This window comes from Corella eumyota, chromosome 5 (assembly GCF_963082875.1).
Source record: "Corella eumyota chromosome 5, kaCorEumy4.1, whole genome shotgun sequence".
In the NCBI taxonomy this organism is placed as follows: Eukaryota; Metazoa; Chordata; class Ascidiacea; order Phlebobranchia; family Corellidae; genus Corella; species Corella eumyota.
Window position 1 is genome coordinate 6,664,923 of NC_137494.1, and position 19,431 is coordinate 6,684,353.

Here is a 19,431-nt window from a genome sequence, read left to right on the forward strand (position 1 = left end):
TTGCATTTACGTTAGCATAACATTTACTGCGCGCTTTTTGACCCTGCAATAAGAAAAAGCCAGTCGATCAATATTTAACCAAATTACTTTAAGCCATATTTTAATTTACCTGCGCAAGGATACATTAATATGTCAGCAGTTGTTATCTACCGTATTTTAATAAAAAAATATTTCAAATAAAAAATTCCCGCCATGTTTCGTGACCTTTAAAAGTCCTTACACGTAAAATTTCATTGAGGATAATTTTTAATTGTGACGTCACAATACCCCATTGGAACAAGTTGCAGATAGAAAAACTGGCTTATTTAGACATTGCTATTTTTTGGGACCCCACATTGTCAGTGTTTCCATTAATAAAGGTTTGTTGCATTTGTTGTTTTATTTTAAACGTTTTATTCAACATTTTTTAAATATTTAAATGCTTTTTTAATCTTAGCTCAAAATAAATTGTATTAAATCGGAACTTTAAAACCTAACCCATAGTTTCTTCTGAGGCAACCAATTAAACTTTTATGGTTTAAAAAATGATTATAAAAATATTTCTGTATTGAGAAATCAAGTTTTTCTTAAAATTAAACATAGCGCTTCACACGACCTGTTATTAAAAGTATTGATTTTAATTAAATGTCAAATTTAACAACGTTAAACATTAAAATTAATTTAGTAAAAGCTGTAAAATATTATTTTTTTCATAGTAAGGAATTTTATAACTTTTATTGCACCACATAGTAAAGTATGACGTAAGCTTTTATTATTTCACTGCGCGTAAAATTCAAGATATATTTACATAACCAACCATGGTGTTGTTTAACAATAATTCAGTTGTATAGGAGCTACAAAGCAAGAACGACATTAATACAATAACAACAACAACAATGTTTTTATCACAGGAAAAAGTTAGGCACATATCTGAAGCTTCAAGAACTTTTGTTTACATTGCTCCTAAACTTATGTCTGGAGCGCGGTTACCATCTTCGGAATTCTTTTTTTCACTCATGCAATTTGCATGAAAAATTGCAAGGCCTCCTTGAACAGCGCTGGTGATTACAGATAAAACAAGTACGACAAAACTTGCTCCATAATCAGTTATATTAAACAAATCTTCCGCCGTAAAATCGAAAAGGACGGTTACAAGAAAAGTGTCGATACCTAAATTAAGAGAGTGTTATAAATCATTAAGATTTTTTACTTTAATTTAAGCTTTGTGTTTATATAATTTCTACACAGTACCTTAAAAATTGCAAGGTTATGTTGTTTTTATTTCATAGATACCTGTTGTAAAACTATTTTTGGCCAGCTTTCTCACTTGTTTTGCTAATTTCCTCACATATTCGCAGCATTTGTCGCAGCCGCCTTCGCAGCAGCAAGTGAAACATTTCGGAAAAGCGATGTTAAAACTATATAGCACGTTTAAAACTGAATGGAATACAGACAGAATCAGAAATCCAAGGACAACCTTGAGACCTGCAAATCGAAACAATGACGAATTTTATAAAAGCAGACGGTTTGGTTTGATTTATACTGCTTTCATGCTATTAAAAATTTTATCAAATTTTGCTAAGCAAAAGAACAATCGCCAAAATGACTTTTGCAATAATACTTCATAACAGCCAAAACTGAAAAACTCAATTCCAGGTTACAAATGCTACAATATGTTAAGGGCGGGTAGTTTTAAGTAAAAAATAACAATATTTATTTTTAAATAGCTTAACCAACCTTCTCTATTGTCTTGTTCAGTGGTTCCGTTAACAACAGTTTTAAAAATTCCGATGGCTGCATCTATGTAATCTTCTGGCTGTATGGTGGTGTTCTCTAGCAGTGTATCAACCGGGTTTGCAAACTCAGTGACTCTCTCCCTGTAACAAATTGTGTTACAAATTGCTACAAATCGTATTAAACACTAAGCAATTTTAACTTACGCTGTAAAGTTTCCAGTAATAAATTGCGGCGATGCCAACGCGTAAACAATAAATACAAATTGGAGGCACGAAAGAAATAAAAAAACGCAGCCCATCTTGTTTACCTTTGTCATTACTACTTTTCACTTAATAGCCTTCTTAAAACTAATAATAGTTATTATTCGTAGACAAATTCAATAGCGTTCTAAACTTGGTTTACTTGCTCTTGAAACAAAGAATTCAATTGTATTTCTAGTAATATTTTTTTTACATGCCAAATTCGTTAAACCACAAAGACCGGCTGTAACTCCCCTTGGATAACAAGAAAAGAGTTTCGTGGTTTCGTTGCGGTTTTAGATGTAAAATATTTAAAAAAGATTGAGTCGTTCATTTTCTATGACTTAAGTGATATAAAAGGACGTCTAACTTCCAAAGTAAACATTAAATTTGAATACTGTGTAGTGAAATAATAAAGTATTTAACTGGAATTAGTCATAAGACATAAACGTTTATGTAACTAGGCATCTAAAATTATTGTTTAAAAATCGAAAATAACTAAAAAATATAAAATTGCCCAACCAACTAAATACACAATTCTCTTTTTTTTATGACCGTTGAGAGCTTTGTCAAGTAGTTTTTCAAGGAAAAAGTTTTTGTTAGAAAAGTTTGTAAAAGAACATTGTAGGGTTTGTCTAACTATACCCCACGTGACCAACAATAGGTTGATCGGAGAATAAAATACGCCCCTTGATCACAGATTGATCTCAGTTAATATAAAAATAATACCGATAATGGGCCCAGAATTGCAACTGTCTAACTCGACTGATACAACAATTGAAATACTCTACAATGTATTCAATATTCAGTACACAAGAAAAACAATTAACAAAAACAATACTGGCTTAACACTTACAAATCAATATTACTTTTAACAAAAACTAACTAAAGACCATTTATGAATTGTTAGAACAGGGCGAATCGTATTCTAAATATATGACGTACTAAAAGTAGAGTTCCAAAATTATTCCAAGTTACGATACAAATAAAGACAAAAAAGGCGAAACACAAATCACGTGACTAAGAACGCTGAAAAAAAAGGGAAAAACTTGAAATGACCAGGCGATAAGGCGATCCAAAAAGAAGCGCACAATAGCGGCTAATGGTGTCCAACCGAGTGTGAAATTGTATTTAAAATTATTGAGAAAATATAAATCAGTTTCATATAAATGGACTTAACAAACATGTTTATGAAGACAAACTAGATTTATCTAGAAAAAACAAAATATTGTTCGAAATCGTTGGATCCTTTTTAAAAATACATTACAATGTTTTAAATAAATCTAAATTAAATATAATTTTTTTTTAAAGTTTTAATAAACAAACACGCATTAATATCGCAAGATATAACCCAACTAAATTTAAAAGCAAATTATCAATCCTAATTTTTGAGTAATTAACAACCTAAATCTAATACTTAAGCCCGTTTATAGAGTTTAAATGTCATTATACACAAATAAACAAAATTTGAAAGCAAGGTATCGATAATTAATTTTTTTGCTTAACTCATAAACATATTTTTCATTTACTAATACTTTTACTTCAACAATGAGAGCGAACAGGACGCTATTTGACAGAAACCAGAGCGCTATGAAATCTTTCAAGCATGAGAAAGCATTAAACTCCCACAGTTGAATATTTTACCAACAGTTGTTAGAGGGTCGCCTGAAAATGAGGGCAGGGAAATTGAAGGAAAGCGTAAAACGCTTTGGCAGAATCTTAAGTTATAACAAGCGAAAACGGGGAAATTCCGCTTGCTGTTTATTTAAGAATGCTGTCATTCGATTGCAAACCAATATAATAACATAATAATACTAACAACATATTAAAATTTCTAAAGAATTAATCAGTCACAACAAAACTTATCCTTTTTTTATAAAATTATTAAACAATAATAAGAATACTGACAATAACAATATGATAAAAATATTAAAAAACTAAACTAAATACACAATTTTTTTACGATTGTTGACAACTGTGCAGGTATTTTTAAGTAAAACGTTTTTGTTCGAAATGTTCGTATATAACATGCTTATAAATGATTTAAACCTAAATCAATTTTAAGGAAGTCTTATGCTTTTAAAACATGTTTCTAAAAGATTTATTTTATGTATTTATTATCGGTGTAAAATAAAAATATGTCTATATGACATATTATAGTGATAAGCTCTGTTGGCGAAAAGTTTATCATTTTGGCATGGGAAAACGTATGTTTCCTTTTTATCCTTTTATTTCGTTATTTTAACTAAATAATAATGGAAGAGAATATCGATGCTATACGAGACAAACAGAATGATGAATTTGAAAATTTTTGCAAACTCTCCAACCAAGATACTTCGAATTTAATGGAACTAAACGATATCTTAAATATAAGCATTGATAATATCGAGGAAAGTGACGTCGGTAAAAAAAAAAAAATTTATATTCTGATTGTAAAAACGTATTTGCTTGTTAACTGAAATTTATCCTAATTAAACAGAAAATGATAATGGAACAGAGAATGGTGATAGTAGACCAAACAGTGAAAATGAAGAGGAAAATAAGGAAATAAAAGAAAATAAACATAAAGTAAACTTTATTACCTTATAAAAATTGTTATATATTTTAAAATTTTTAATTTTTTTTGCCACACAACTCTAAAATCATTAATGTTACTATAACAGGAGAATGAAACTGAACATGTCAAGTTTTTTGTCAAAAGAAATTTAAAGGTAAAATCAGTTTTAAGTTATATCATCTAACTTTTAGTTATTTTTTACCATCCATTTTTGTTCCTAATTCTACTAGGCTGACAAGTTGATAAAATATATTTATACAAAAGTAATATATACCCAATATGGTTTGTAAAAGTTATCTGATAGCCTATTATGATATATCCTTTTATGTTAAAGTTAATTTTACCGGCAGCGTGGTGTAGTGGTAATAACACTTGCTACACCACACATGAGGTGGTGGGTTCAATCCCCACTGATCTTATGCTGTAGCACCCTTGAGTAAGGTGCTATTAACAGTATGAACTCCTGCTGAGCCAGCACTTAATCAGCAGCATAATTATCGGGAAATTATAATCTATAATATCTCAAACTGCCACAGGCAACTCGAGACTGGGTCGGAGTAACTGATGTTACTCTATGTTTAAGTTGCGCATTCGACTTTCCCACATTGAGAATAAAGATATATAAAAAAATATATATATAATTATAAATAAATAAATACAAAAATAGATTAACTTTAATATTATTGTTATGTTTTTTTTTAGTTTCAAACTTTAACTTCTACACTTGAGCCTTTGCCAGAAGATTGGGTTGCAGTTCCTCATAATTGTGGTTTGCCAGTCTACCTTCATAAGCCAACTAAAGTTGTTACCTGGTCCAGACCTTATAAGGTTAATGCAGGAAGTGTCAGGGTAAAAATTAAAATATTTTTTGCTTTTTAATTTTAAAACATTTTTTAAATTTATTGTATATAACTAAAAGTGTTCTATACTTAATTTAAATAAACTTAAAACTTTCATTTTATTTTTATAACTTAAGGTTATTTAGTCTAGAATTGGATTTTAATTTTTCTACCTAAGTTTCTTTTATAAATTGCTTTTTCTATTAGAAACATAAAGTTGCAATCTCAAGTATTCCATGCTTGGACTTTGAAAAAAATCGAGAAAGATTAGAGAAAAAACCACTAACACCTGTTAAGCAAAATGGTAAAATATGTAATAATATAATAAACATTAATTTAAAATGTCTTACATACGATTATCATAATTTTTTTTTGACTTTATGATCTAAACATGAAGTAACATCAGTAACCCGACTGACAGTTTTGGTTATTAAGCGACTGATTAAATATTGGCTCAGCAGAAGTTTCTACCATTTAAAGCGCAAAACTGAAGGGCAATACAGCATGAGAGCAGTGGGGATAATTAACGCAATTTTATAAATATTTTGAAAAACATATTTGAAATCATTTTTTTGTTAAATAAAAGGTCTTAGTACCTGTGAAAATAAAATGACTCCAGAAATACAAGATATGGCACTGGAAAAGACCCTTACCACTGTAGGCGACTCCTTTCAAGACACAAGCTTAATTAACAATGAAGTTGCAACAACTACAGCTGCTTCAACTGAAACCAGTAAAACTGATTATTACATGCCGCAAGCCATTCTTCATAGTGCACAGAACCAATACTTAGGTATATCAGAGTTTGAAATTTTGTTTATCAAATTTTGTTAGTATATCAGCTTTAAATTATGTAAAAATAATAAATTATCATTGTGTTTAGGCACTGGTCTAATTAATAATTAAACAGTATTGTAAAATTTATTAAATGATGCCTTTTTATTTTTTACCCCGCTAACTTTTTTACTTAAGTAATAATGTTGTACACTTGCAGAACAATCTGAATGGACGGACTACTTGGACAGAAAGTTTGTGTTTGAAACAATTCAAATTCCCCATTTTGAGAGATGGGCAGACAAGCGCAAGTTTAACAAACAACTGAAAAGGGAAGGAAAGGCAAATCAGGTGGAGGAAAATGTAGAACATAAGAAGGTAAGTTGTTTTGTACTTATCATAAATATTTCTGTAAATCTATGTTTACTCATTGAAATTTTGAATAAAGTTACTTTATTTTATTTGTTGTAAAATTTTTATTTTTTTATTTTTAATAAAAGTTGGGTCCAGCCAAAGTTATAACTTTAACTATTCCAAGAGGGGAATCGGGAGAAAAAACACAAAGTAAGAAAGAATTTTGTTTATGTAAATACTATTAATCTATCAAGCCTGCACTTTTTGAAGTATTTTGTAAACTGTTTATAGGCTTTAAAATTTTATTATTATCTTTCCTTTGTGAAAATTTGATCAGTATTTTGTTACAGGAGTGATTTTCAACACAAGTATAAAACCAATGGTTTGCGTGTTACATGAATATGCACAGAGCGTTCTAAAAACAAAACCACACTACTTGTTTAACACAAAAGGTAAAGTTTAAGGTTATTTTCCAAGGCTCTTGGGAAAAAAATTTAAATTGTGTAAAGTTCGTGAAAAGTTTTAAAAAAATTTTTGGCTCTTTGTGTAAAGTTCAGTGTAAAAACTGATGAAAAAAAATTTTTTGTAATTAAATTATGTTTAGGCATATGTTTATAGAGATTTTCTAAGTTGGCATGTTTTGTAACTTTTGTTTGTTTATTAAACAGAGGACTCCAGTCAACCGTTTCAGGCCACCATTGTAATAAACGAAAAGCATTACGGTTCCGCTTCAGGAATTAATAAAAAGACTGCGAAAAATAAAGCGGCGCTTGCAACAATGGAAATGCTTGTACCAGGATTTAAGGTAAATTTTCCAATTTTGCCTGGTTCGCTTCTTTAATTTCAAGATTTTAACATTAAATTGTTTTGAAAGACAAGTTTTAAAAGAAGAAAGCCGATTTATATTTAAAAAAAATTTTTTAAAAATTTAATTTTTAGAACCAAGTTGAGGAAGTTTCTGGTGAATCTTCGGCCGATTATTTTGATGATGTTTCGGTGAACGATACTCGAGTTTTTGATCTTTGTGTTCACGCTGGAAATTATTTGCCTTACCAACTGTTAACTGAATGCCTAAAAAGGTATGGCTGTGGTATAATTTATTGTCCTATTTTAAAAAATGTTTTCAAACAGTTTGTCAGGATATTACCATAAAGTTTTAATTAAAATATTTTTGATTTTTTAAATTTTTTTTGCTATTTTTTTCTTACGCTTCTATATTTTAGTTGTATTTTATAGAACCTTACATTTAGGATCATTTCACAAAAATCACTTTATTTTTTGTTACAGAAACCAAGGAATAACGGATATGAACGTTCAATTTGAAGCAACAGTTGGAAGTTCGAAAATGATTGATTACAAAATGGTTTGTGGAAAGCACACAGTTTCTGTAAGTAGTATTCTCAGCTAATTCTAACTATTAGCACATTGCTTATTATTTAAGATATACAACAATCATTAGAAAATATTTTTTATAGAGTTTAGTTTTGTTTTTGTTTTAAATATGGGTCTTTAAATGTAAATGAAAAGAAAAACATTTCATTTTTTATTTATTTAATTTTGTTTAAAGTAAGTAATGATAAATCATTTAACAACACTTTAGGTTGCAGTCCAAGGTTGGGTAGGTGGTTATAGTTTAACTATTTAAGCAAATATGTTCACTTTGAACAACGTTGGTGGCTAATGGTTCTTTAACGTTAAAGTTAGCAGCGTTAAAGTGCTTAAAGGTCATTTGACGACATACAACTTTATTCGAAATTATATTTAAAAGTAATAATGAAAATTTAAAAAAAAAATTTTAATTTGTGTAGGGTCAAAAATGGATTTTGTTGTTAAGTTATCAAAACTCAATTAAAATTCAAATTTTTGTTCTAAAATACAAAAATTTGGTTTCTATTCGGTGCTTTGATACTATCGTTTATGTTAACCATGAAATACTTGTATTTTTTTGTCCAAAACCAAGTTTTGGAATCCAAAACTAACTCTACTCTACAGGGCTCCGCTAAAAACAAAAAAGTGGGAAAGCAGACCGCCGCTCAGCAAATTCTAGCCCTCCTTCACCCCAAGGTTAAATTCTGGGGCGAGCTCATTAAAATGTACGGGGTTTCGGTTGCCGAAAAACGAGCGAAAAAGAAAAACATCGAGCAGGAGATTTTCGAGCTAAAGCAGAGACGAAATGGCGAGGACGAAGTGACCACGGCCCGAAATCGGGAATCGCTAACGCCGAACCCTGAACTACTAAACAAACTGAAAGACATGATGATGCAGTTAAGCAAGGATACAAATTCTTCCAAACGAGCAATAAATGACGTCAACGATGATGACGTCACGGTGAAGGAAACGTCCAACAAAAAGATTAAACTGCTGAAAATAGATATCTAAAAATTAGAAGCGACTTAAACGTTATAATATATATTTTTGTGATACAAGTTTTTAATAATTTTTGGTTTGTTGCTACTATTCTTACTTTGATAATCCAATCTTTTAATCAGAAAACTCTAATTCTCTACCTTCCCATCTTCACCCTACCACTTTTAACTCTGCTTGGATAACTTTTGTTTTTTTTGTGTGCGTTTTTTTGCCTTTCAACCTTTATCATAATCATGTTGTCTAACATCTAAGTTTCACGCTTTATTTTTGTTGCCACGAAATGTTCTATATTTGTATGTCGTGTTTATGAATTAAGGTTGCACAACGTTAATAAAGACAATCTTGTAATTTAAATATGAACAGCGTTTTATTTTTTTACAAACTATTTTTTTACAGAAAATACTTTTAACGACAGTATCTGTGATTACCCTGGACAAAGTAAGTAATATTTTTATTTTAAAATAATTAAAATTAAATCTTGACACTAAACAGAGCTTTTTTTGAACAGGGAGGGCAGTTCCTGCGCAAACAAGCCATCTCGTTTTAGAGCCTCGCTCGGGAGCGCAAAACCGGTTTCATCCGGTTCTATCTCGTCTCCGTCGCTTTCGACTACACTTGGTAATGTACCATACAATCCTAAGCGGCTTGTGTTCATGGTACAGTCGCTGTTTTTCTGTAGAAATCCGTGTTTGTTAATAGAAAGGGTTTGAGGTTGAATTGTAGATTCTGAGATTGGTTGTATTTTAGGTAGAGTCTCAAAACTGATCGGAAAAGGTGGGGGCGGGAAAAATTCGTAGCGTTTTGGGGACGAATTTCGATTAGATGGCAACGTTTTACTGGATAAGGACATGTCTGTGTTTTTAAACGTTTTGCCCAACGGTGAAGTATTGCTGTTGACTGGTGAGCGTCGTCTTTGTAAAGCACATTGATCATTTCTGCAAAATAAGTATAAAAGATGACATTAAATAATGAAATGTTAGAAATATTTAATAATTTATAAATACCTTGTTTTATAATTGAGTCCCTTGTTTGTCACGTGACCACGTTCCTTTTGTCGGGATTTTAATAAACTTTCTTGGTCATTCGACGATAAATTATTTAATTCTGTCGATGTCTCGACTTGTTTTTCGTCTTGTCTGAATTAAAACTTTTTAGTTAGATCACTATCAAGAATTTAAATTTCAAAAAATCTCATATTGTTAAAACTACTAACTTTGCGTAAGTACTGTTGGTATATTCGTCGTTGATTATATCGTCCACGAGTTGGCGCACAAGTGCTTTTTTGCTGAGAACAAAATGGATTTCGTTTGGGCGACGTTTTTCCTCTTCCATCTCGTTCTTTTTCTTAAGAAATATTTTATTTTTAAATAAGTAAACAAAGATGTATAGCCTGAGTTATAGTTAATAAAGTGTCCAACTCGTCATGCATTAAAAAAGCTTTAAAAATAGCTCGTATGAAATTTATTTTTATCAATTGTTACCAAAGTTTCAATTGTAGGCGGGTATTCTTTGCCTTGACCAATATGAACAAAAATTTCAAACGCTGCGCATAAGATGCCCAAAAACAAGCCTCCGGCCAGAACAAAGAAAACCCCAGTAAAATTCTGAAAGAAAATCACAACAGTTGAACGACGTAAAAATTGTGTGTCAAAAAAATTAACTGACTTGTAGTGTGAGTTCGGCTGCGGCAGGCTGTGGCTTTTTCTTAGTGCCACAAGTTCCTATTTTCGGCCACCATTTGTTGCGAAGTCGAGCTATCTCACCGTTGTCTTGCAAATCCAAAATTCTAAAAAAACAATTTTAAATGTTGTAACAATTGTGCACCTTGTTAGTCTTAATTTTTTAGTCAGTTACTTTTGTACTATAGTTAAAACTCATTTTAAGTTGTATTAGTGTTAGCTGTAAGCTACCCCAAAGAAAGTTTGTCTTTAAAATTGCTGTTTGGTCGAAGTGCAAACCCGTATCCTTTCTCATAAATGGAATCGTCAATGGAAGTTAAGTCACATGATGCATGGTTCTCAATTTCATACTCTAAATTTAAAAAAAGTACAGGACACCTGTTGTATTACAAAAATAAATAAGTAATGCAGTAATTTAAAGTAAAACAGTGCCTCTTGCAAGTGTCTGTTAATACCCATACCTATCACACAAGTTTTTTACTCTTAATAAAACCCCACGACTGACAGTTTTCTAGTACAAAATAATACATATTTTTTTCTATCTACTGCAAAAATGTTATTTTTTTGTACCTATGACAGGTACGTCCCACAAAAATGCAAACCCGCCTTGCGATGCTCGATCAAGTCCTTCGCTCACGGTTTTGATTTGGTTCTCGGTTTTGTTTATTACACGTGACATTGTTTTAAAGAGGGAGGTCTCGTCGCTTTCCTCGGCCGCCTTTTTCTGTTAAAACAATACAAGTTATGTAAAGTCACAAAAAGAGACTCGAACTGTTTTAAAAAGGAAGGTAAGCTTATACGTCACATTTATTAAAACAGTCTAATAAAGTTACGTCGTCGGTACTATAGAGAACTGTGATCTTGCATTAAAACTAAAGGCTTTAAAATATCATACCATGATGTAGTTAAAAATGCTGGTATCTACAACTGTCCCATATTTAATCTGATGCTGGTCAGCCAAGTCCCTAAACGATCGAACCAAAGTATCCATTCTTTGGACGGTCAGAAAAGCGGTAAGATTTGCAGTGTACGATGACACGACAATAAGGGTAAAAAACCACCAGAACGCCACCACAATTCGGACAGGAACAGTAGGCTTTGTAAGGTCAGGGCCTGATAAAAAATGCATTAAGTAATAGTAGTATAATAAATCAAGAACAGAAATGTATTTTGAGTTACAGTAATCTCAACGCTGGGTTACCTTGCTGCATTAAAGAGCTGTAAGCAAACCAGAACACCGAATAAAAAGTAAATGTGTCGTCCAGTTCACTTTCACTACTTTTCCAAGGCGTTTGCCTGTTCGGACTAATCTGTATAATGGCAGTTAAAAATGTGTAAGTTCTGTTAAAAGATTTAAATACTTGATTTATAAAAGAAGACTGTTGTAAAATACTCACCTTATTTATGATGTATATAAACACGACAACCAATATCAATGATGATAATATGCAAAACCTGTTAAATATAACATGTTGAATATTTATATTGATTCAAAAACAAAGTACGTTTTGACAATGGCGGGGTTACTTAACCATAGGCTTTTACGTACCATACGCTTGGATGAAAAGGTTCAATAAACGAGAAAAAACTTGCAGTCATTTGTGGTTTTTTGATCACAATTCCTACCGAATAGTCCATAAATCGTTTTGTGAAATCAACAACTTTTTCTCGATCTGACGTGATCGTCATGCCAGCAACTACAATGTCAGCTTTCTGAAAAAAGAGTTAAGTTCTGTTTATAATGTTTACGTTAAATTTGCATTAGGCCACCACCAAAGACAAGAATTTACAATCAACGTAAACGGCCTACAATTTTGTTATTTTCTTATAGCTTAACAATAGCATTGTTTTGTATTTAAAATAAAACTTGACCAAAAATGTTTATAGTTTTAAAGAAATGAGAAAAATTAGGCTGAACTTAAAAAATTTTAAACCTCTTTTAAAATATCCCCAATTAGTCCATTCCAGGAACCATTCTCCAGCCTTACTCCATACTTATTATCCTCAACTTCGTACAATTCGTACGAAAACCCAATATTTGCGGCTAAACGATCTATTAGCTCAATGCAAAATCCGTGAAAATGTTTTTGCCCGTCCGGTGATCGTTTTATATTGACGAAAGGAGCTTCCTAGGTAAAATAAATAACCAAATTTACGTCAAAATTAAAAAAAAATGTACATTTTCTTTTTAGTTTTTAGATTTTACTGACGCTACCTCGATTGTAACTATCTTTAAGACCACTTCGTCAATTCGATTAAACAAAATCGATTCGTCTGGATTTGTCGAATTCCATATCATAACCTTGAATAAAAAAACTCATATTGAAATATTTTTTGTCATTTAGACGCCAAATTTATCAAAATTAAAATGATTACTTCAACGTTGCTTTATTTAAAATATATTTTCCACGCACCCTTTGAAATGGTAGATGGTTGCCCTCTTGTTTAGTTATAACTTCGATCTGTGCGATTTCGTTATAACCCTCTTTGGAAATAGCGATAGAGGTTAGCGCTCCTCCACTACTATTTGTCTGTAACAAAAACAGTATGATAACAAGCCTTGGACTACATTAAGTAGTTACAAATTTTTTTTTTTTTTAATTTTTTTTTAACCCTTTTGATCGTTCTCATTATCTGATCGCCACCGTCCCAATATCTCGGAGGTTCGTTGCGACATTTTAAGGAAGCGGGGCTCATGAAATTTCCATCCAACATATCGCGCGTAAGAGCTGTACTTAGATGAATTATCCCGTCGTATATGTAAAAGTTATTTAGCTGCAAAATTAAATAAATTTTTTAAGGATTAAACATATAATTTTTTTTTAAATATTATGTCAGCAAACCAAAATAAAATACAAACTCTAAGAAATTTTTAAACACCAGGTTATATTAATATATATATAATTGTTGAATAGCCCAAAGGGTAAAAGTTTTACCGTTATATCCTCTGCCTCTTCAATTGAATAGTTACACAACGGGCATTCTTTTTGTTTGTATTCATTCCATTTTTCAATAAACCTATAGCAAAATTTTTACAAAATAAATAAACCAAAAAATTAAGGTGTTTTATTTGAACGTATCAGAATTATTAATCTTCGCCATTTTTTATCGATTTGTTATTTCTTTTAAGACTGTTATTTACTACAATTTTTACCTTTTCATAGCAGGTGTGGTGTTGTTTTTAAAAGATTGAATAACAGATACTTTAGAGTGGGTCACGTGTTTTATCGATCGCAGGTCACTCGGTAGAAAGTCGTTGTCACTTACTACTATCCACTTTATTATCTCACTTTCTCTTGGAAACGCATTCTGCATCTAAAATTAAAAAAAGTGTAAAATACCAGATAAAGTATAAATAAATAAAATCGCCAAAACATAGAGTAGCCTTGACGGTCGTGGCGATCCAGTCTTAACTTTTTTTGGCCAGTTTAAATTTTGTTAATGAGAAATTGTTTTTTAGCTCGACAGGAGTAAATACCCATGTCAAAGGGTGCAAAAACATAAAAACAGTGGGGTTTAAACCCAAGAACCTACGTAACAAAGCCAAGTAGTTATTTTTTACATTTGAAATATGTATAAAAAAAATCAAAGAAACTAAATATACCTTTTTGAGCAGTAATATAACTGTTTTTGGTTTCGCAAAAACAATCACAGTATCGACTTGTATGATAAAATTAGAACTGATGGCGTAATGCAGATGTTTAGCAGTATTTCCTATTAAGGGATAACCAGTTTGATTTTTTTCAATTTGGTAAATAATATTTGGACGGTAACTAATGCTTTCTTGGTGGTTGTGATATAGTTGGTTTTCAAATTCTTGAATGTTTGCAGCACCTGTACCATAAATTAAAATAATTTGTTAATTATATTTGAAAATCGGCAGCGTGGGGTGTAGTGGACCGACAGCGTGGTGTAATGGTAAGAACACTTGCTACACCACACATGAGGTTGTGGGTTCAATACCCAATGATTTCATGCTGTAGCGCCCTTGAGTAAGGCACTATAAACGGTATGAACTCCTGCTGAGCCAGCACTTAATTAGCAGTATAATTATCAGGCAATTATAACCTATAATATCCAAAACTGACACGGGCAACTTGAGACTGAGTCGGAGTAACTGATGTTACTTTATGTTTAAGTCGCGCATTCGACTTTTCCACATCGAGGATAAAGATATATACAAAAAAAATTATAAAATTCATCCCAACAGTATGTTTTATTGTTGTGTCGTTGTAAATATTTACGACAACCCTGCCACATACTTACCCATTTCGTCACCATAAACAATTACTAAGCTGCCCTGTTTCTGCGTTTTCATATAAAAAGCATACGCCTGGGAGAGAGTTTTTATGGAGTATTCAGTCGTGAAAGAGAATCCACTCGCACTACTCTGAGAGATTGGGCAACCCATTTTATTCACCTGCATGTAAATGAGCATGTTTTTACTATACTTAAATATTGGTATTTTCTAATGTTTGGTTTTAAAAGACTAAAAGTCTTATGGTTTAAACTCATCAGCCAGTTATAACTTAAAAAAAGGACCTGTAAAAGCGGAATATGTAGACTCGAGGCAATGCGAAGCAGACTTTGTCCAGTCAGGCAGTCGGAAGGCCCAATTAAGGCTGCTACTCCAATCTCAGTCAAGTCACAGGCTAAAAAATTAAAAATAGTAAGTGAAAACTGAATATATTTTCTTAAAACTAAATATAGTGAAACTGAATATACTTTTTTCTGTAATAGGATTTTATATAATCTAACTTACTTTGCCGCAAAACAGAGAGCACTTCGCCCGGTCTAACTTTTCGCACCACATAATCAATGGTGATTCCCCGTCTCAGCAACCCTTTGTTTTCGTTGACATGATCAACTGCCATTCTGATGGCGCGGTGACTGGCCACATCACCTTCTTGCAAAAGAACGCCTTTAAAATAGGAAAATTAAGTTAACTTCTTTTATTGGGGTTCTAGTTAGATTTTTTTCAATAATTATTAACTGGTTTTTAAATTTAGATGAACTTCAATTTTTTTGATCATTATATAAGAACTTAATTTTTTTAGCTGTCATAAAATGCATAGCATTAATTTGTCTACAAAGATAGTAAATTTATTGATCAAATATCGATTAAGGTAATCTTATTTATTAGGTAATAATTACGAATCTTATAGCAGGATCATTAACTTATTGCACAATTAAACATAAACCTATTGGGAATTTGAAAATACTTCGAATAAGTTAAAGAGCGCTACAAAATTTAAATTTTTCATGAATCTGTCAATTTAAAGGCAACGCGAGTTTAACTACACCTGAATCATACAATGTTTTGATTTAATTAGTAAATAACTTAATTAGGGGAAAATTACAGCGCAAAATGCTTTTTCATTATCGTTTTTTTGTGTTCTTATGCACTAAACATAAAACTACTTAAATTAAAATAACTAACAAGGTGCATTGTACGATAATATTCAAAAATAGTTATAAAAACTAACCAATTTTCACACTTACCAATTTTCAATACAGTTGAGCTAGCTAGATTTCCAGTAATTAAAAGACATAACAGAGCATGAATAGTGTTCATTTTACTTAAAAACTGTTTACAAATTATTATTTTATATCTTTTGTGATTTTGAAAAAAATCTAAGACAAAAATATGTTTTATTCTTAACACAAACTAACTCAATTCTTCGGTAACACGTTTCCAAAAAATATAGTCTCTTACTAATTTTTTTATTGGATTATATAGTATTCTTATTTGATACACAAAAAAACTAATTTTCTGCTAATCAAAATTCACTTTTGTTCTTTAGAAAGTCGATATGTATCTTGTCATCTTATGCATACTAACAAAGCGCATAAAACATGCGCTATATAGTTCATTAAGCTATATGCATTGTTAGCCATCAAATATGCAATCAGCTATTTGTCGAATACATCAGCCAACAATGTGTCTATTATGTGCCGTATAACATTGCAATAATCAACTGTGGCCAGGAATCCCGGTGGAAATCGTTGTAACCTTACTAATCTACAAAATCAAGCACATGGCTTTCTACTTGTGTAATGCGAAATAAAATATGAAATTTGCATTACCCTGAATACATTAATAATCTAGTTGCTTGCGGCTTTGTTTCTTGTTGAGCGTTTATATTGTTCCCCTACAAAACCATAGCAAGAAAGGATTTGCAAATTATAGCAGAAACATTTCTATATATGCGTATCTTTGGTTGCGTAAATTTCAAACTGTCGAAAAACAATGTTTTTTTCTTTTATATAAATGTCATCTTTGCGTGCACAACAAATTAATCAGCCATTAAGAAGCTTTTTTATGTCACAATGGCATTTTTATTTGTAACGAATGCGAAATAAATGCCGATCATCATTAGTAAAAATGTGTCGTATTCGGGCATTAGAGTCAGTCATAATTATTTTTTCCATTAAAGAACGTGTTTGTTTTTTATACCGAATAAAATGAGCAGACCTCAAATTATATTATTTACGCAAAACTGAACATATACGGTATATGAAAAATAAATAATTTATATAATTATTTTTTAGTAATATGTGACGTTATTACGCAAGTGTTTTAAAATTTACTTTCTCAAACCAACTTACCTATTCTAACATTAACGTAAGATTACACATGGTATTTTATCATTTGTGATAATTTAAAAAAACCAAAAACTCGCCTGTTCTTATTATTTAGCTTAATTTAAACAGAACGCAAAATGCTTTTTTTTTTTATTTTTTAATAAACAAATTAATTGTGTTTAACAATTTACGTGGCATAATTTTTTTTCACATTTTTGGTGTAAGTGTTATTGTAGGGAAACTCCCGGGAAATTACGAAACCGTGAGACATAAAATTATTAAAATTTTCCTTGTTTAGGTTAAATTTACGTGTTATGAATACTTTTACTTAGGGACATAATTAATGTTGAATTTTAGTTATTTAAGAGTTTTGGATGTGGAAAATGCATAGGCCTATTTAATGATAGAGTGTGAAGGAACACAAACTATAGTAATTAAGTTACTTTTTGATGTTAAAATAAATTATACAAATTTTTTTTTAGATATATACTTTTAAAATAGCATTTTTTTAATAAACACAAAATTATATTATGATGCTGTCTAATAAGCTTACCAATTTGATGAATAAATTACCATCCAAGCAAATGTTACAATCCTACTCACCACACCACCATTTCAAAAACTTCATTTTCCAATCAAGAAAATCTTCTAGTTACCTTGATGTGTACGAAGAAGAAATAAAAAACAGAAAAAAGTTAGTGATTTTGGGTACAGGCTGGGGAAGTTACAGCGTTCTTAAACACATCAACAAAAATTTGTACGACGTTATTGTAGTAAGCCCAAGAAACCACTTTCTATTCACGCCTTTGCTTTGCTCCACAACTGTTGGTACCCTGGAGTTTAGAAGCATTATCGAGCCTGTTCGAAGTGTTCATTTTCGGGATGCCAAGGATTTTCATTTGTCCTCTGCAATTGGTCTTGATTCTAAAAACAAAATTGTAAACTGTCGAAGTGAAGTGCATTCTGGTAAAACCTACGATATTAAGTATGATAAATTAGTAATAGGAGTGGGAGCGGTGTCCAATGATTTCGGAATCTCTGGTGTTTTGGAGCACGCTTTTTTCTTAAAAGAGCTCACCGATGCCAGGAAGATAAGAGATAGGATTATTTCTAATTTTGAGCTGGCAATTCAGCCCGGTTCTAGCTTCGAAGACCAAGAAAACTTGTTGCATTTGGTTATTGTAGGAGGTGGACCTACTGGAGTAGAGTTTGGAGCTGAGTTTTATGACTTTCTACGTGAGGATGTTTCTAGATTGTATCATGGACTACAAGCAAAGGTTAAAGTCACTTTAATTGAAGCCAACACAATTCTGGGCTCATTCGATAAAGGACTGAGAGAATATGCTGAGAAAAAAATACGAAAGCGTGAACAGTTTAATATACTTCAAGCCACTGTTGCCAAGGTAACTAAAAATGAAGTAATACTAAGTGATGGTAGAAGTATTAAATGTGGTTTAATTGTGTGGTCCACTGGTCTATCACCTCGAACATTTACAAAAAAGATTGATGTTGTGAAAGATAAGTACGGCCATATTGTAACCGACAATAAGCTCAAATTAATTAACCAGGATGATATTTTCGCACTTGGAGACTGTGCTGTAAGTGAAAACATAACTTTACCCGCAACTGCCCAGGTAGCTGAAAGAAAAGGAAAATGGCTGGCACAGTATTTAAATAAAGAAACTAATGAGGATTTCAAGCATTCAGATATGGGTATGCTGGCCTATGTTGGTGGCTATACAGCCTTATCTGACATTAAGCCAGCCTCAATAAAATTGAAAGGTTATGTTTCGTGGTTTGTTTGGAGATCTGCTTACTTAACTCGCTTGGGAAATTGGAAATTAAGGTTGCAAGTGCCAATTGACTGGCTCAAAACATTTATATTTGGACGGGATATTTCAAGATTTTAAATGTTTTGATAATACTTGTAGATGCACAAAATTAGGAACCACCATATCTGCTTTTTCATATACAGTATTTTAAAATTACAAAACTAATTATGTCACTGTCGAAAAATATTATTATGCACAACAAATTTTAATATTTAACTGTAAATTTTGTTAATATATATCTTAGTATTTTTTAAGGCTGTTATGAACTATAGCGTTTATTAAGATATTGCACTTATATTTGCAACCTCAAAGTTTTATTATTTTTTTGGTTTTAAATTTGATCAATATGTTAATTTTATTTTACAGTCTAATACTATTAAGATAATTTATTTTTTTGTTATAACGATGTGTTATACTTTTATTTACTGTATGTATGTACTTACAATATAAAATGCACTAATTGTCAATTATGGTGATATATATATCCTG

The 19,431-nt window shown here is 31.2% G+C and overlaps 4 protein-coding genes across 4 annotated transcripts; 2 read left to right on the plus strand and 2 right to left on the minus strand.

Moving 5' to 3' along the window:
* Nucleotides 1–908: 908 nt before the first annotated feature.
* Nucleotides 909–2,114, minus strand: LOC145753281 (uncharacterized). The gene is made up of 4 exons (XM_082569692.1): nucleotides 1,920–2,114; nucleotides 1,717–1,856; nucleotides 1,273–1,464; nucleotides 909–1,149 (listed from the first exon to the last, which is right to left on the minus strand). The coding sequence occupies exons 1-4, from the start codon at nucleotides 2,030–2,032 to the stop codon at nucleotides 932–934; spliced, it is 663 nt and encodes a 220-aa protein (XP_082425818.1). The 5' UTR covers nucleotides 2,033–2,114; the 3' UTR covers nucleotides 909–931.
* Nucleotides 2,115–4,160: 2,046 nt separating this feature from the next.
* LOC145752282 (microprocessor complex subunit DGCR8-like) lies at nucleotides 4,161–9,194 on the plus strand. Its single transcript, XM_082568540.1, has 13 exons — nucleotides 4,161–4,358; nucleotides 4,435–4,523; nucleotides 4,619–4,666; nucleotides 5,215–5,361; nucleotides 5,559–5,655; nucleotides 5,938–6,144; nucleotides 6,346–6,503; nucleotides 6,626–6,689; nucleotides 6,830–6,931; nucleotides 7,148–7,284; nucleotides 7,419–7,558; nucleotides 7,767–7,866; nucleotides 8,472–9,194. The coding sequence occupies exons 1-13, from the start codon at nucleotides 4,211–4,213 to the stop codon at nucleotides 8,856–8,858; spliced, it is 1,824 nt and encodes a 607-aa protein (XP_082424666.1). The 5' UTR covers nucleotides 4,161–4,210; the 3' UTR covers nucleotides 8,859–9,194.
* Nucleotides 9,195–9,330: 136 nt separating this feature from the next.
* Nucleotides 9,331–16,100, minus strand: LOC145753377 (glutamate receptor ionotropic, delta-1-like). Its single transcript, XM_082569789.1, has 20 exons — nucleotides 16,028–16,100; nucleotides 15,288–15,446; nucleotides 15,068–15,177; nucleotides 14,792–14,945; nucleotides 14,130–14,359; nucleotides 13,680–13,840; nucleotides 13,139–13,259; nucleotides 12,940–13,056; nucleotides 12,741–12,827; nucleotides 12,460–12,654; nucleotides 12,080–12,238; nucleotides 11,727–11,835; nucleotides 11,421–11,638; nucleotides 11,096–11,249; nucleotides 10,757–10,877; nucleotides 10,512–10,632; nucleotides 10,328–10,450; nucleotides 10,060–10,190; nucleotides 9,851–9,982; nucleotides 9,331–9,781 (listed from the first exon to the last, which is right to left on the minus strand). The coding sequence occupies exons 1-20, from the start codon at nucleotides 16,098–16,100 to the stop codon at nucleotides 9,331–9,333; spliced, it is 3,126 nt and encodes a 1,041-aa protein (XP_082425915.1).
* A 1,501-nt stretch (nucleotides 16,101–17,601) lies between these two features.
* LOC145752879 (putative NADH dehydrogenase) lies at nucleotides 17,602–19,244 on the plus strand. The gene has a single exon (XM_082569244.1). The coding sequence runs from the start codon at nucleotides 17,641–17,643 to the stop codon at nucleotides 19,018–19,020; it is 1,380 nt and encodes a 459-aa protein (XP_082425370.1). The 5' UTR covers nucleotides 17,602–17,640; the 3' UTR covers nucleotides 19,021–19,244.
* Nucleotides 19,245–19,431: the final 187 nt, after the last annotated feature.